Here is a 14,515-nt window from a genome sequence, read left to right on the forward strand (position 1 = left end):
ACAACCTCAGGTGCATCAGACAAGCCACAGGGGCCGCGTATTGCCCCCCCCCCACTTGTCCTCCAAAGCCAAGAGGGAGTCATTCAACCGGTGTTTTATTGGAATTGGCAACTTTTGGGGATGGTGTCCGGTGGATCTTGCTGTGGGGGGGGGCGGAGAAGGGAGAGGAGAGAGGAAGAAGGACAGAAGAGGAAAGGAGGAAGCAGAGGAGGAGGAAAAGAGGAGGAGGGAGAAGGGGAAGGAGGAGAGGAGGAGGAAAAGGAGGAGGAAGGGAGGAGGAGGAGAAGAGGCAAAGGAAAGAGGAGGAAGGGGAGGGGGAGAGAGATGGGGAGGAAAGGAGGAAGGAGGAAAGGAGGAAGAGGAGGAGAGGGAGGGGGAGGAGAAAGAAAGAAAGAAGGTTGAGGGGGAGGAGAGGAGGAAGAGGAGGAGGAAGGAAATGAGGAAGAGGAGGAGAGGGACAAGGGGAAGGAGGAGGAAAAGGAGGAGGAAGGAAGGAAGGAAGGAGAGGAGGAAAAGGAAAGTGGAGGAGGAGGGGAGAGAGATGGGGAGGAAAGGAGGAGGAGGAAGGGAATGAGGAAGAGGAGAGGGAGGGAGAGGAAAAAGAAAGAAAGAAAGAAAGAAAGAAGAAGAAAGAAAAGGTTGGGCAGAGGCAAGGAGAGGGAAGAGGAAGAAGGAAATGAGGGAGGAGAGGAGAGGGAGAAGGGGGAAGAGAGATGGGGAGAAGGCGGAGGAATAGGAGGAATAAGGAAATGAGGAAGAGGAGAAGGGGCGGACGGGGACGAGGAGAAAGAAAGAAAGAAGGTTGAGGGGGGAGGAGAGGAGGAGGAGGAAGAGGAAGAGAGGGAAAAGGAGAAGGGGAAAGGAGGAGGAGGAGGAGGAACCGCCTCCAGGGTCAAAGGCCTGAACGTGGCCGTCCCTCCCTTAGGGAGCAGTTCCTCACCTTTGTGGCCACGGTGACAGTGACCAGCACCCTGATGTCCTTCGTCAAGCCGGCCCTCAACGCCTACGTCCTCAACTGTGTGGCTTTCCACCTGCTCTACCTGGCCTTTGTGGAAGTGCGCAGGTAAGCGGGGATCCCCCCAGAAGGGAAGAGGGCGGGCAGCTGAGATTTGGGCCCTGGGTCGCTTTTTCTTGGGGCCGTTGTCATTTTGGCCAATAAAACGAACGGTCGTAAATCAAGGACTCCCTGTATTCTGTCGGGAAGCCTGAGCCCAGCTGCCGCTTAGCCGAGCGAGACCCAGGGTGGGGGTGTGGGGGGGGGGTCCCTATTTGCAGGGCAGCCCAGAGCAGGGACTCCGGCTGGGACACAGGATGGGTGGCCTTGATCTGCCGGCCGGCCAGCCGAAGGGCCGCTAACCCTCGAGCCCTTCCGCAGGTTGAACAGCCCGGCCGTTAGGCGTGCCGCCTTGACTATGACCTTCTGGTGGGTCATCGCCATCAGCTGCTGGCTGGTGGACAAATTCTTCTGCGGCTTCTGCCAAAGGCTCAACTTTTGCTACCTCCACAGTTTCTGGTAAGAGGGAGGGAGGGAGGGTGGGGGAGATGGAGGGGAGAGAGGGGGGAAGGGAGAGGAGGAGATGGAGGGAGAGGGGGAGGTTGGGAGAGAGGAGGAGGGAAGGAGGGAGGGAGAGAGAAAGAGGGAGAGAGGAAAGGAGAGAGGGAGAGAGGGGGAAAGGTAAGGAGGAAGGGAGGGGGAGAGAGAGAAAGAGAGAAGGAAGGAGGGAGAGAAAGAGGAAGAGAAAGAGGGAGAGGGGGAAGGAAGGAGGGAAAGAAGGAAGGAGGAAGGGAGAGAGGGGGAGAGGGAAGGAAGAAGAGAGGGAGAGAAAGAGGGTGGGAGAGGAGGAAGGAGGGAGGGAGAGGGAAGGAGGGAGAAAGGAAGAGAAAGGTGGAGAAAGGAAAAGAGGAAGAGAGGGAAGGAGGGAGGGAGAGAGAAAGAGGGATAGGGGGAGGGAGGGAGGGAGAGGGGGAAGAAGGGAGGGAGAGGTAAGGAGGAAGGGAGGGAGGGAGAAAGGGAGAGAAGGAAGGAGGGAGAGAAAGAGGGAGAGGGGGAAGGAGGGAGGAAGAGAAGGAAGGAGGAAGGGAGAGAGGGGGAGAGGGAAGGAAGAAGAGAGAGAGAGAAAGAGTGAGAGAGGGAAGGAGGGTGAGAGAGAGGGAAAGAGGGTGGGAGAGGTGGCAGGAGGGATGGAGAGGGGAAGGAGGGAGAAAGGAAGAGAAAGATGGAGAAAGGAAAGGAGGGAGAAAGGGCGAGGGAAGGAGGGAAGGAGAGAGAAAGAGGGATAGGGGGAAGGAGGGAGGGAGAGGGAGAGGGGGAAGAAGGGAGGGAGAGGTAAGGAGGAAGGGAGGGAGAGAGAGAAAGGGAGAGAAGGAAAGAGGGAGAGAAAGAGGGAGAGGGGGAAGGAGGCAGGGAGAGAAGGAAGGAGGAAGGGAGAGAGGGGGAGAGGGGAAGAAGAGAGGAAGAGTGAGAGAGAGAAGGAGGGTGGGAGAGAGGGAAAGAGGGTGGGAGAGGTGGCAGGAGGGAGGGAGAGGGGGAAGGAGGGAGAAAGGAAGAGAAAGATGGAGAAAGGAAAGGAGGGAGAAAGGAAGGAGGGAGGGAGAGGGAGAGGGGGAAGAAGGGAGGGAGAGGTAAGGAGGAAGGGAGGGAGAGAGAGAAAGGGAGAGAAGGAAAGAGGGAGAGAAAGAGGGAGAGGGGGAAGGAGGGAGGGGAGAGAAGGAAGGAGGAAGGGAAGGGGGAGAGGGAAGGAGAAGAGAGGGAATGAGAGAGGGAAAGAGGGTGGGAGAGGAGGCAGGAGGGAGGGAGAGAGGGAAGGAGGGAGAAAGGAAGAGAAAGATGGAGAAAGGAAAGGAGGAGGGAAGGAGAGAGAGAGAGAAAGAGGGAGAGAGGGAAGGAGGGTGGGAGAGAGATATGGTTATGAGTTGCCCTAGATCACCTCCGGGTGAACCCAGAGGGTGAAGGGGATGAAGCGGAAGTGACTGAGGCTGCTCTGCTTCCCTCCACAGGCACATCTTAATCAACATGGCCCTCCTGCATTGCATCACCCTCATCCTCTTCTTCGACATCTACCACGACCTGCCAGCCAGCGAGCCCTCCATGGAGTACTGGCCCAGCAGCAACCTCCCCTTTGCGCTGCCCTACGTCAAGATCCAGAAGCCCCTCAAGTGGTGCTAGCGGCCCGGCCGGCGGGTCAGCCATGCGCAAGCTGCCATATATCCCCCCCCCCCGCAATTGGGTCCTCCAGGACTGGACCTGGCAGCTATTTATGGGGGCCTCGGGGAGCCCGGGAAGGCGGTGGCAGGGACCGTCTGCAGGCCGCCCCACCCCCTGCCCTCGATCGCTTGCGCACCCACTCATCCAAAAGGAAGAAGGCAAACCAAAGACCGGAAATTCACCAGAAACTCAGTTTTTCTTCCCCAAAAATGTCTCTGGAGATTCTCCGTCCTCCAGGCGACGCCCGTCCCGAAGGCCCTTTTTTCTCAAGAGGCAGCTGGACTTTCTGGTTTTTTCTTTGCTTCTCATCCGAGAAGCTTCTTTGCTCTCTCCAGAAACGCGTTTAAGAGCATTTTGGTACCTTCAGATTCGAACATAGGATAACAGGGTTGGAGGGGGCCTTGGAGGTCTTCTAGTCCAGCCCCCTGCTCAAGCGGGATATCCTGTTTCAGACAAATGGCTGCCCAGTCTCTTCTGGAAAGCCTCCACTGATGAAGCACCCACAATTTCTGGTGGCAAGTCATTCCGCTGGTTAATTGTCAGAAAGTCCCTCTTTATTTCTAGGCTGAAACTCTCCTTGGTCACTTTCCATCCATTGTTCCTTGACTGGCCTTTGGGTGCTTTGGAAAATAGCTTGACCCCCTAACTCCTCTCTGTTGCAGCCCTTCGAGTATTGGAAGATGCTCTCCTGTCTCCCCTGGTCCTTCTCTTCCCTAGACTAGCCAGGCCCAGTTCCTGCAACCGTCCATCGTATGTTTGAGCCTCCAGCCCCCTCATCCTTCTGGTTGCTCTTCTCCGCACTCGTTCTAAGGGTCCCAACATTTTTTATATTGTGGTCACCAAAACTGGATGCCGTATTCCCAGTGTGGCCTTACCAAGGCATTAAAAAATGATACTAACACTGGGATCTTGGTTCTATCCCTCTGTTAATTCATCCTTAATCAGGATAGAGCTGGAAGGGACCTCGGAGGTCTTCTAGCCCAACCTCTTGCTCAAGCAGGAGACCCCGTAGTATTTCAGACAGGTTGACCCTCCAGTCTTTCCTTAAGTACGGTGTGTCAGCCAGGTAGAAATCCATCTGGCGGCGACGCTGTCTTTCCCGCATTTTCCTAGAAGTAGGGTGTGGTTTATTTTGTCGAATGCCTTCTGAAGTCTTAAGTCTTACTATCTCCATTTCGCTGTTCTGCTCATTTGGTCACTTTGTCTAAGGATGAAATGAGATTGGTTTGACCCGACATGTTTCTAACCAACTCCTGCTGGCTACTAGTTATAACTTTGTTTCTAGAGCTTTACAAATCTGTTTATTGATTCTTTTGTTTGTTTTTTTAAGTGCCGTGGCAGCCCGGTGAGAAAAACAGGCTGGAACCCACTTCAAACAGGGAAGTTTTTTTGATGAGGCCGTTCAGTTTACAGCAGTGTTCTCAACCTTGGCAACTTGAAGATGTCTGGACTTCAACTCCCAGAATTCCCCAGCCAGCATTCGCTGGCTGGGGAATTCTAGGAGTTGAAGTCCGGACATCTTCAAGTTACCAAGGTTGAGAAACACTGGTTTAAAGGGATAAGAACTCAAGCAGGAGACCAGATACTCGTGATGGCGAACCTATAGCACGCATTGCACACGGAGCCATTGGTCAGGGCACGCGAGGCATTGCCCTGTAAGCTGGCCAGCGCGCAGGTGCACCCTGGCCAGATGATTCCGGCCTTTTGAGGAACGGATTTCCGGTTTGCTCGTAGGGATGGTTTTAGCCCTCCGGAGCCTTCAGGGGCCTTCAGGAGGGGTTGTGCGCAAAGCATTATGGGTGTGGCAGGCCCGCGCCCGACTCCCCCCCCTGCGCTCGCCCCCCCTGCTTTTGGCACGCGAGCCAAAAAAAGGTGTGCCATCAGGGCCCTATATCAAGGGTGTCAAACCCAAGGCCTGTGGGCTGGATCCGATATGGCCCACGACGTCTCCCTCTGGTCCACGGAAAAACCCCTCTCGGTGGAAGTGGGCCCTGTTGCCCAAAAGGTTGTTTCCAATTGCCCGCCTGGCCTCCTGGTCCTTCCTGGATGGGTTTCTTTGGTCCTTCTTAACGCGACTCAAAATGTACCGTATTCCGGGCGGAGGGAATCTGACGAATGCACAATAAAAAGGAACGGATTTCTCTTTTTTTCTCAGAAAATTTCGTTTTGTTGAAGCTGCCCAGAATTACATTCGCCTTTTATTTTTTTGCGGCCAAATGACAGCGATGGGCTCCGTATTCCACGTGTCTCCAAAACTCTTTTTCACGCAATGAAAATGTTCCAAACGGAACATCTATTTTACCTTGGATGCAACTGATTTGAATTGTCTTGGGACAGAGGTGGGTTCCTACCAGTTCGCACCTATTCGGTAGAACCGGTTCGTCAAATCTACCAAACCGGTTAGAAGAGGTTACCTGGAAAGCAGGCCACACCTACAGAAGAGGTTCCAAAAATTTTTGAAACCCACCACTGACACACACACACGCACACAGACAGACTCACACAGAGAGAGAAAGAGAAAGAAAGAAAGAGTGAGAAAGAGATGAAAGAAAAAAGGAAAAAGGGACAGAGAGACAAAAGGAAGGAAAGAGAGAGAGAGTGAGAGACAGAGAGAGAGAAAGAAAACACATGGCCGGCAAGCCACTCCCACCAGGTCACATGGCCGGCAAGCCACTCCCACAAAGGAGGCCACACCCACAGAGTAGGTTCGAAATTGTTTGGAAACCCACCACTGTCTTGGGAGGAAGGGAGGGAATAGAGTAATGGAGAGTGGAACAGAGAACAATAGGATTGGAAGGGACCTTGGAGGCCTTCTAGTCCAACCCCCTTGGTGCAAGAAAGAAACACTGTACAGTTTCAGGCAAATGGCAGGGAAGAAGGGAGGGAGGGAGGGAGGAAAAAAAGAAGGAAAAAGTGAGAGAGGAAAGAGGAAGGGAGGGAGGAAGGAAGGAAAAAGAGAGGAAAGAGAGGGAGGAAAAAGTGAGAGAGGAAAGAGGAAGGAAGGGAGGAAGGAAGGAAAGAGAGAGAGGAAAGGGAGGGAGGAAAAAGTGAGAGAGAAAAGAGGGAGTAAGGAAGGAAAATGAAAGGAAGGAGGGAAAGAAGGAGGGAGGAGAAGAAATGAATGAATGAATGAATGAATGAATGAATGAAGGAAGGAAGGAAGGAAGGAAGGAAGGAAGGAAGGAAGGAAGGAAGGAAAGGAGGAACTGATTCATGAACCAACCGAAGCAAACACGGCTGAGCCGATCCAATCTCTTAATGCAAAACTTTCCTGAGTACATCATTTTCGGCCCAGATGAGGGCAAAACCAGATCTGGCTAATTCCTGCGGAAGCCCACAGAATTAAAGTAGAGATTCTGCCTCCCCCTATTAGACCAGGTCACATTGTCCAATTGAGTCTCATTATATTGTTATGAGAAAAAGCCTTTGGCTCTGGCAGACACCTGCCCAAGGGACCTTGGTTCCCACGGCTGTCTTCTTGATATCTGGAGCCTGCAATTCCATCTCCCTTTTCCCTCCCTCCGAGTTCCTTGGCAAGCTGAGAAGCAATAATGGCCGCAACAACAACAAAAGCACACTTTGGAATTTGACAGGCGCCCCCCCCCCCCTCCTTAAAATGAAGGAGATACCTGGAACAGTTGTTAAGTGAATCTGGCTTCCCCACGGAAGGTCGCAAAAGGGGATCGTGTGACCGTGGGACACCGTGACTGTCGTAAATATGAGTCTTTTGCCAAGGGCCTGAATTTTGAGCATGTGATTGTGAGATGCCGCAACAATCATAAGTGTGAAAAATGGTCGTAAGTCACTCTTTTTGCAGTGCTGTTATAACTTTGGTCACTGAGCGAAGGGCGGTAAGCCAACTATCTATAGCTTCACACAGCGCAGTGAACACCCAACTTGCAAACAACTTTGGATGGCTTACACACACATTCACACAAACACACAAAAGCATTTTAGAGACACAACAGATAAGAGGGAAATATTTGTAGTTCAGAGTTGAGCTGTGAGGTCCTTAGCCAAGGTGGCGCAGTGGTTAAATGCAGCACTGCAGGCTACTGCTAGATCAGCAGGTCAGCGGTTCAAATCTCACCGGCTCAGGGTTGACTCAGCCTTCCATCCTTCCGAGGTGGGTAAAATGAGGACCCAGATTGTTGGGGGCAATATGCTGACTCTCTGTAAACTGCTTAGAGAGGCCTGAAAGGCCTATGAAGCGGTATATAAGTCTACTGCTATTGCTATATTGCTATAGCAACATCCTTAGCTACAGCCATGGTGATATTACCTAGCTGAGTAATGAAACGCCTGCAACAAAACCACCAAGCTCAGAGAGCACCAAAAATTCCATAGAAAAAGAAGCTCAGATAAACAGGGATTATTAACACCAGAGAAACGATCGAGCAGCGCCCGAATCAAGGGACCATCAAGAGAAAAACTGGCTCCCCCCCGCCAAGACGGACAGGAGAAGCCACAGTATATAAACAGAGAGCAAAGCGCACACTCTCCATCACCGCTGATGATGTTACCTAGTTGGGTCATCATGAAACATTTGCAAGAAAACCACCAAGCTCAAGGAATTCACAGAAAGAGAAATCCAGATAAACGGGTGTTAATACAAGACAAATAACCAAGCAATATCCTAATCAAGGAGGCAAAAACAAACATTCCTCCGCCAACGCGGACAAGGCAAGCCACCAGCACATAAACAGAGAGCAAACCCCCACACCCCCCTACTAACACTGATGATGTTGCCTAGTTGGGTAATTAACGTCTGCCAAACCCCGAAGCCCAGAGAGCACAAAGGGCCCCCCACAAAGATGCCGCTGATTGGAAGGGCAAAGCGTTGCAAAACAAGACCCAGATAAACCATGGCCCCATGGATACTCTGCCCGCTCCCCGTGACAAGCAAGGACCCAAATGGGCGTGGAGACGTTGTTTTGAGGTGGGGGGGGGAGGAAGGAGAGAGCAGGGAGACCCAGAGGGGGCCAGCCATGGACCGATCGTAACCGCCACGCAAAAGGCAGAGCTTCAATTAGACCGCCGGGGCGGCCATCTTGCCTTTTTCAGTTGCCCCTGAAGGTTTTTTTTGTGGGGGAGGGCACAGCTCAGATTTGGGGCGAGGCCTCTTGGTGCCCACATGATTCTTTCCTTCCACAAAGGTGACTCTTGGAACATCCAAAGGAGGACAATGTGTGCCCTGGACCTTCTGACCAGAAGCGGACCCTTGGCCCCACCTTGGTTCTTCTTTCACTTACCTCTCTTGCCCACCCTTTCTCTCTCTCTCCCCCACCCACCCCGCTGCCCGTCCACCCACCCACCCACCTGTCCCGCAAGGGTCAAGGGATGCAGAACCTTAAAGGACCCGCCTGGAACCCGTTCCTGAGTAACCACGCAAACAGAAGAAGGGTGCCCATGGCAACGGACTCCAGGAAGCCACGCCCCTCCCTCCACGGGGGTCCAGGTGGGAAGACGGTCCTTCAGCCCCCAGAAGGAGCATGCAGCAGCCCAAAGTCTTCTACCCCCAGCACGAGACCTACGCCTCTCGACCCTTAGAGCGAGCAGACGGGCAGCAACACAACCGAGGTTTCCCGGCGTTTGTCCTGCCCGAAAACCTTGCCTCTGTAGGTAGGCATCCGTCACTCGACCCATAGCCAGAGTGGCAGCCCTGGGGAGGGCTCGTCTGTGCCAGGGATGGAGAGCCTTTTTCGGCACCGAATACCCAAACCGGAACACACGCGCACTCATGCGCATCCCCCGGCCAGCTGGTCTCTGGAAACCCAAAGACCATGTGGCCAGGACACAAGCGCACGCCAGAAACCAGAAGAACTGCTGGTATCGGTGCCCACAGAGAGGACACTGCGTGCCACCTCTGTCACCCGTGCCATGGGCTCACCATCATGGCTCTATGCCTTCCCTGGCTTGGACCCTCATCTAGGAGGGCACAGTGCCCCGTTGCAACTCCCTGGACCCACCCAGACCTGGCTGACGTCCCCAGGGAGCCCTCAGCTGCTGCCCAGGGAAAGGAATTAATCTGTTTTATGGCTTGACCCCCTGCTCCTGGGTTCATTCTTCATGGGGCATCCTTGCTTTCCTGCCCCGTTGAAGGGGCAGGGGTGCAACCCCCCCTCTTTCACTGCTTGGACCCGCTGAGGGATCCCCGGAGAGGCGAAATTCTCGGCTGGGCCAAGGGTGGTTGATTTGCACCATTTCTGCCACAAAAAAGAAAGAGAGAGAATCCATCCAGACCCCTCGCTCTCAAATTTGACCCCAATTGAAATTTCCTGATGGGATGTGGGAAGGGGGGGGTTTAAGATGCCCCTTTGCCCAGGATGTAGCTGGTTTCCTACCACCACCACCCCAAAATTCAGTCTTGGAAGGAGAGCAAAAACTTCTTGCAAACTTCTGCAGGGTTGAGAAAACCTTTAGTGGATGCAGCCTTCTCTTCCATGTTTCTTCCCAATTGTCCCACTGTGGAAAGCAGGGCGAGCGATTTGGAAGAGCAGCTGCAACCTTCACTTACAACCCAAACCTACATTAAGCTGTTTTCCAGCCCAAACAGGAGGCCAGCGGGTTAAAAATGAACTTCTCAAGGCGTGGTCAAGCTAAGCCCGGATTCGCCACCCCCTACAAGCTTGCAGCCGAAACCTACACGGCTTAAAATGGAAAATTCCAGAGTTTAAACAGTGGTAAACCAGGAGAAGCCACCAATCCTGGCTTAATCAAAGAACCCTGGAAAGGGGCTGAGTCGTCTTGTGTTGTCGTTACAGGGACTCCCAGTTTGTACCACCCGCCCAGTCAAGATCTTTGCGCAGCGCCCCCAGCAGGTAAATTTTGTCGTGGTGCGTAGAAAGTAGCCATTGTGGCAGAGAGGCATTTGGGCAACAACAACGCAAGGATGCTGGCTTGTCCCTTTTGTTTTGACCGCCATTGTGGTGAAACGTCCCATCTCCAAAGAGTTTTCATCCACCGCAGATGCAATCCCTCGGGGCAATATTTTAGGGTCCTTGCGGAGCAGGGACATAAAAATTATGATCATGGGCTTGTTTCAACTCTAACCCTCAGCCGAACTGTTTGTGGAGGTGGGTGTGAAGAGCAAGTAAAAGCAGATGTGATCAATGGGTGCACAAAGCTTTTTTTAAAAAAAGGGGGGAGAACAAACAATAGTTATTATTGTAAAACCCAGATGTGGAAGCGGGTGGAAGGAAAAGGAAATTAAACTCATTTTTTTAAAAAAAAGGTTCTTGGAAGGAAACGGGGTGGGGTGGAGTTGGACAGGCATCTCCTAGGGGTCCTGAGGATGGGTGGGGGGATGGTGGGAATCACACTCCCCCTTATGGGGGCAGACCTGCCCCCCCTCCCAGTCCAGGGGACAACATCAGGATTGGACATTTTGATGTCCATCAATATTCCTCTAATGTGCAAGATGGATGGTTCATGTTGCAATTAGCTCTCCCTCCCTCCCTCTCATCTATCTATCCATCCCTCCTCCATCTTTCTCACTCTTATCTCCCTCCCTCCCTCCCTATGATCTATCCATCTATATCTATCTTCTATCTATCTTTCCATCTGTAATCTCTTTCCTTATCATATCTATCTATCTATCTATCTATCTATCTATCTATCTATCTATCTATCTATCTATCTATCTATCTATCTATCATCTATTCTATCCTATCTTATCCTGTCTTATCTATCTGTCTGTCTGTCTGTCTATCTATCTATCATCTATCTATCTATCTATCCATCCATCTTTCCCTCTCTCATCTCCCTCCCTCCCTATCATCCATCCATCCATCCTCCATCAATCTTTCCCAGTCTCTAATATTTCTCTATCATCTCTCTCTCCCTCCCTCCCTATCATCTAGCTCTCCATCCCTCCATCATCTCTCTCATTTATCCATCCCTCCATCATGTGTCTGTCTATCCATCCATCCATCATCTATCTATATCTACTATCTATCCATCCTCCACCATCTTTCCCACTGTCTCTAATCTTTCTTTATCATCTCCCTCCTTTCCTATTTTCTTTCTTTCTATCTCTCTCTCTCTCATCTATCTATCCATCCATCTTTCCCTCTCTCATCTCCCTCCCTCCCTATCATCCATCCATCAATTCATCCAGATCTACTTTCTATCTATCCATCTTCCATCCATCTTTCCCAATTTCTCATTTCCCTCCTTATCATCTCTCTCTCTCTCTCTCTCTCTCATCTATCTCAATAATCAATCAATCAATCAATCAATCTCATCAATCATCTAACCTCCATCTTTCCCACTCTCTCATCTCCCTATCTCATCTATCTATCTTATCTTATCTATCATCTGTCTGTCTGTCTATCTATCTATCTATCTATCTATCTATCTATCTATCTATCTATCTATCTATCTATCATCTATCTATCTATCTATCTCATCTATCCTCCATCTTTCCCACTCTCTCTCATCTCCCTCCCTCTCTATCTCTGCATCTGACCCTCTTCTGTGCCAACCCAATGCAGCATGTGGGAATGGTTCCTTGCACATAAAGCCTTTCTGTGCCCCACATGTGGGCCTCTGTACCATGCTTTGGCCAGGCAAGGCCTTCCCCAGACTTCAGGGCATCTCTGCCCCGAGGGAAGCCATGTTGGATGATTCCCAGCCCCCCCCTCGGAAATTGGGCTGAGGCCTGGAGGGGTTCTGGGGCTGGGCCCTCCTTGGACGGAGCTCCTCTGGCGGTTCGTGACGTTTTGCCTCTCGTTGCAGGCTTCCACATGGCCCCCTGCGGCTGCTTCTTCGACCCCCGCATCTACCGCATCGAGTGGGCCACGGCCAACTTCGTCCAGCCCTCGGTCTACAAACTGTCCGGTGGGCCCAACCCCCAAAACTCCTACCTCCTGGACAGCCAGAAGTACCTCAAGGGCTCGGTCCAGCCGCTGCCCTACGCCCCAGCCTACCAGCCCGTGGCTGGCCACCCCCCATTTGCCATGCCCTTCTTCAAACCCGAGGGGTCCCCCGCCAAGCTGACTGACCACGTCGGCTTCGTGGCCAACCTGGCCCACGGCCCCCCATTTGTGGAGGTGCCCCATCTGCCGGGCGAGAGCCTGATGCCCGTGGAAGAGCACAAACTCTTGGCGGTGGTCCCGAGTTCGAGTCTCAAAGAGCAGCAGCAGCAGCAGCAGCAGCATCACAGCCAGGTGGGCCCCTACCAGCCTCTCGACCCCAGGGCCGGCTTGGCCTACCCAGTCTTCAAGGGTTTCCCGGCGGAGGAAGTCGACTTCAAGGTCAGCGAGGTCCCCCTGGGGATGGGGGAGCCGCTCCTGAGCCCCATCGCCCACCCTGAAGAGGCGGTCGCCTGCGGGGGCATGGAACAGCTGGAGCCTTGCGTCAACCTGGAGGGGATTCTGCCCCGGGAGACCCCCTTGCTGGAGGAGCCAGGCGGGGCCTTCCAGCTGCTGGACCAGGTACCCCTGGAAGATGCCATGAAGCTCTTTGACTGCTCGCCCATCCATTCGGACATTGAGGCCCCCCTGGACGAGATGGGCGCTGGGGGCCAGGCCGCCCTTCCGGGGGAGGCTGCCATGCGAGAGGGTTGCTTCTCCGGCGAGGACTCGTCCAGCGACATCCGGTCCCTCAACCTGCCGGACGAGCTGCTCTCCTTCGACTACAGCGTGCCGGAGATCCTCAGCGCCGTGACCAGTCTGGATTATCTCTACGATGTGAACTCCTTCGGGGAGGGCCCCCCCTGGGAGAGCAGGCTGGGCTCCCCGCCGCCTCTCCCGAGACTCCTCCGGTCTCCCGCGGGCCTGGAGGAGAAGAGGAGGAACCTGGGCCCCGGCAACAGAGCCAGGAAACCCGAACGGGCATCCATGCAGGGGGGCAACAGGGAGACTCTAGAGGGAAACACCACCCTGCTGGCCCTCTGAGACGGGCAGGAGAGGGCAACCTGGACGTATCTTTGATGGCAGAGAATTGGATTCGGATAAATCTGGCGCATTAAAAAAAAAAACATGTATCCTGAAACGTGGCGGCCCCCGCGATATGTGTGACTCTCTTTTCTGTTGGTCGGATTCAGTTTCACGGGAACCTGGGTGACTCATGGGAATTGTAGTTGCCCTGGGATCCTGGAGTGGTAGGGACCCCTCCCCGCTTCCCCGAGGACATCTAGTCCAACCCCCCCGGGTTGGTAGAGGGATCCAAGTGGAAGCTCCCACGGGCCCATCTGGGAAATGGGGCATTTTATCACTCAAGGGAAGTTTCAAGGACTCTCAACGGCCTTTAATCCGCTAACGCCACAGGTGGAGCTTGACTGGATGTGCCGGGGAGGGAGGGAGGGAGACCCCACCCTGGTGGGGGGGGGCATTCAGCGTGGGAGTGCAATAGCAGCGCCGTGCATGATGGTTTGAATATTCTCGGCGTGTTTAATTTCCCGTGTGGCTGATGTGAGCCACCCAGGGATATCGTAGAGGTTTCATTCATCCATTGATTCACTCAAGCGTTGACTTTGAACGAGGAGTTTCCAGATATGTCGGTTTTCACCAGAGATGTGCCAATAGGATGCTTCCATTAAAGGTAAACTTTGAGGAACTGAAGTGCCTCGGGGTCTTGCTTGCAATGGATTTATTACTTGGAACCCGGACACATTCATTCATTCCCCCCCAAAAATTTCTTTCTTTCTTTCCTTTCTTTTTCTCTTTCATTTGATATGCCACCCATGCCAATAGCAGTAGCGCTCAGACATATATACCGCTTCACAGTGCTCTACAGCCCTCTCTAAGCAGTTTGCAGAGTCAGCCTCTTGCCCTCTCCTTCCTTCCTTCCTTCCCATTTAGCTCTTAGACTTATATACTGCTTCACAGCCCTCTCTAAGCGGTTTATAGTCAGTCCCTCGCCCCTTCCTTCCTTCCCTTCTTTCCTTTCCTTTTTTTCTTCCCTTCCCTCTCTCCCCCGTCCGTCCTTCCTTCCCTTCTCCCTTTCCTTCCCTCCCTTCCTTCCTTCCCTCCCTTCCTTCCTTTCCTTCCCACTTAGCACTTAGACTTATATACCGCTTCACAGGGCTTCCCCAGTCCTCTCTAAGCGGTTTATAGAGTCAGCCTCTCGCCCCTAACTATCTGGGTCCTCCTTTTACCGACCTCCGAAGGATGGAAGGCTGAGTCAAGCTTGAGCCAGTCAGGATCGAACTGCTGGCAGTTGGCAGTGAGTTAGCCTGCAATACTCCATTCTCACCACTGGTTCTCTGGGCTGCTTAAATCTTTTAAATTATTATCTCAATTATGAAAACAAACAAATGAACAAATAAACGCACCTAAACGATAAACGACAGCAATATTTGGCACG

General features: G+C 52.9%; 2 protein-coding genes across 2 annotated transcripts in view; both read left to right on the forward strand.

Moving 5' to 3' along the window:
* Window positions 1-3,166, forward strand: part of ACER1 (alkaline ceramidase 1) — a 31,414-nt gene extending 28,248 nt beyond the window's left edge. The window contains exons 5-7 of the mRNA XM_087705885.1: window positions 926-1,063; window positions 1,376-1,513; window positions 2,998-3,166. Coding sequence (XP_087562011.1) covers window positions 926-1,063; window positions 1,376-1,513; window positions 2,998-3,166 — 445 coding nt within the window. The remainder of the gene's footprint in view (window positions 1-925; window positions 1,064-1,375; window positions 1,514-2,997) is intronic.
* Window positions 3,167-8,697: 5,531 nt separating this feature from the next.
* Window positions 8,698-13,104, forward strand: PRR22 (proline rich 22). The gene is made up of 3 exons (XM_014066660.2): window positions 8,698-8,827; window positions 9,970-10,026; window positions 11,945-13,104. The coding sequence occupies exons 1-3, from the start codon at window positions 8,698-8,700 to the stop codon at window positions 13,102-13,104; spliced, it is 1,347 nt and encodes a 448-aa protein (XP_013922135.2).
* The last annotated feature ends 1,411 nt before the right edge of the window (window positions 13,105-14,515 follow it).

The sequence above is a fragment of the Thamnophis sirtalis genome, unplaced genomic scaffold, assembly GCF_051295495.1.
Source record: "Thamnophis sirtalis isolate CommonGarterSnake01/CBP01778 unplaced genomic scaffold, rThaSir2_p1.2 scaffold_1, whole genome shotgun sequence".
NCBI classification, from domain to species: Eukaryota; Metazoa; Chordata; class Lepidosauria; order Squamata; family Natricidae; genus Thamnophis; species Thamnophis sirtalis.

Bases quoted from the DNA above. Each gene is read 5' to 3' on its own strand.
- PRR22 (XM_014066660.2), top strand. From the start codon at position 8,698: ATGCAGCAGCCCAAAGTCTTCTACCCCCAGCACGAGACCTACGCCTCT. The intron at 8,828-9,969 runs GTAGGCATCCGT...TTGTCGTTACAG, and splicing joins CGAAAACCTTGCCTCTGTAG to GGACTCCCAGTTTGTACCAC. The intron at 10,027-11,944 runs GTAAATTTTGTC...CTCTCGTTGCAG, and splicing joins TTGCGCAGCGCCCCCAGCAG to GCTTCCACATGGCCCCCTGC.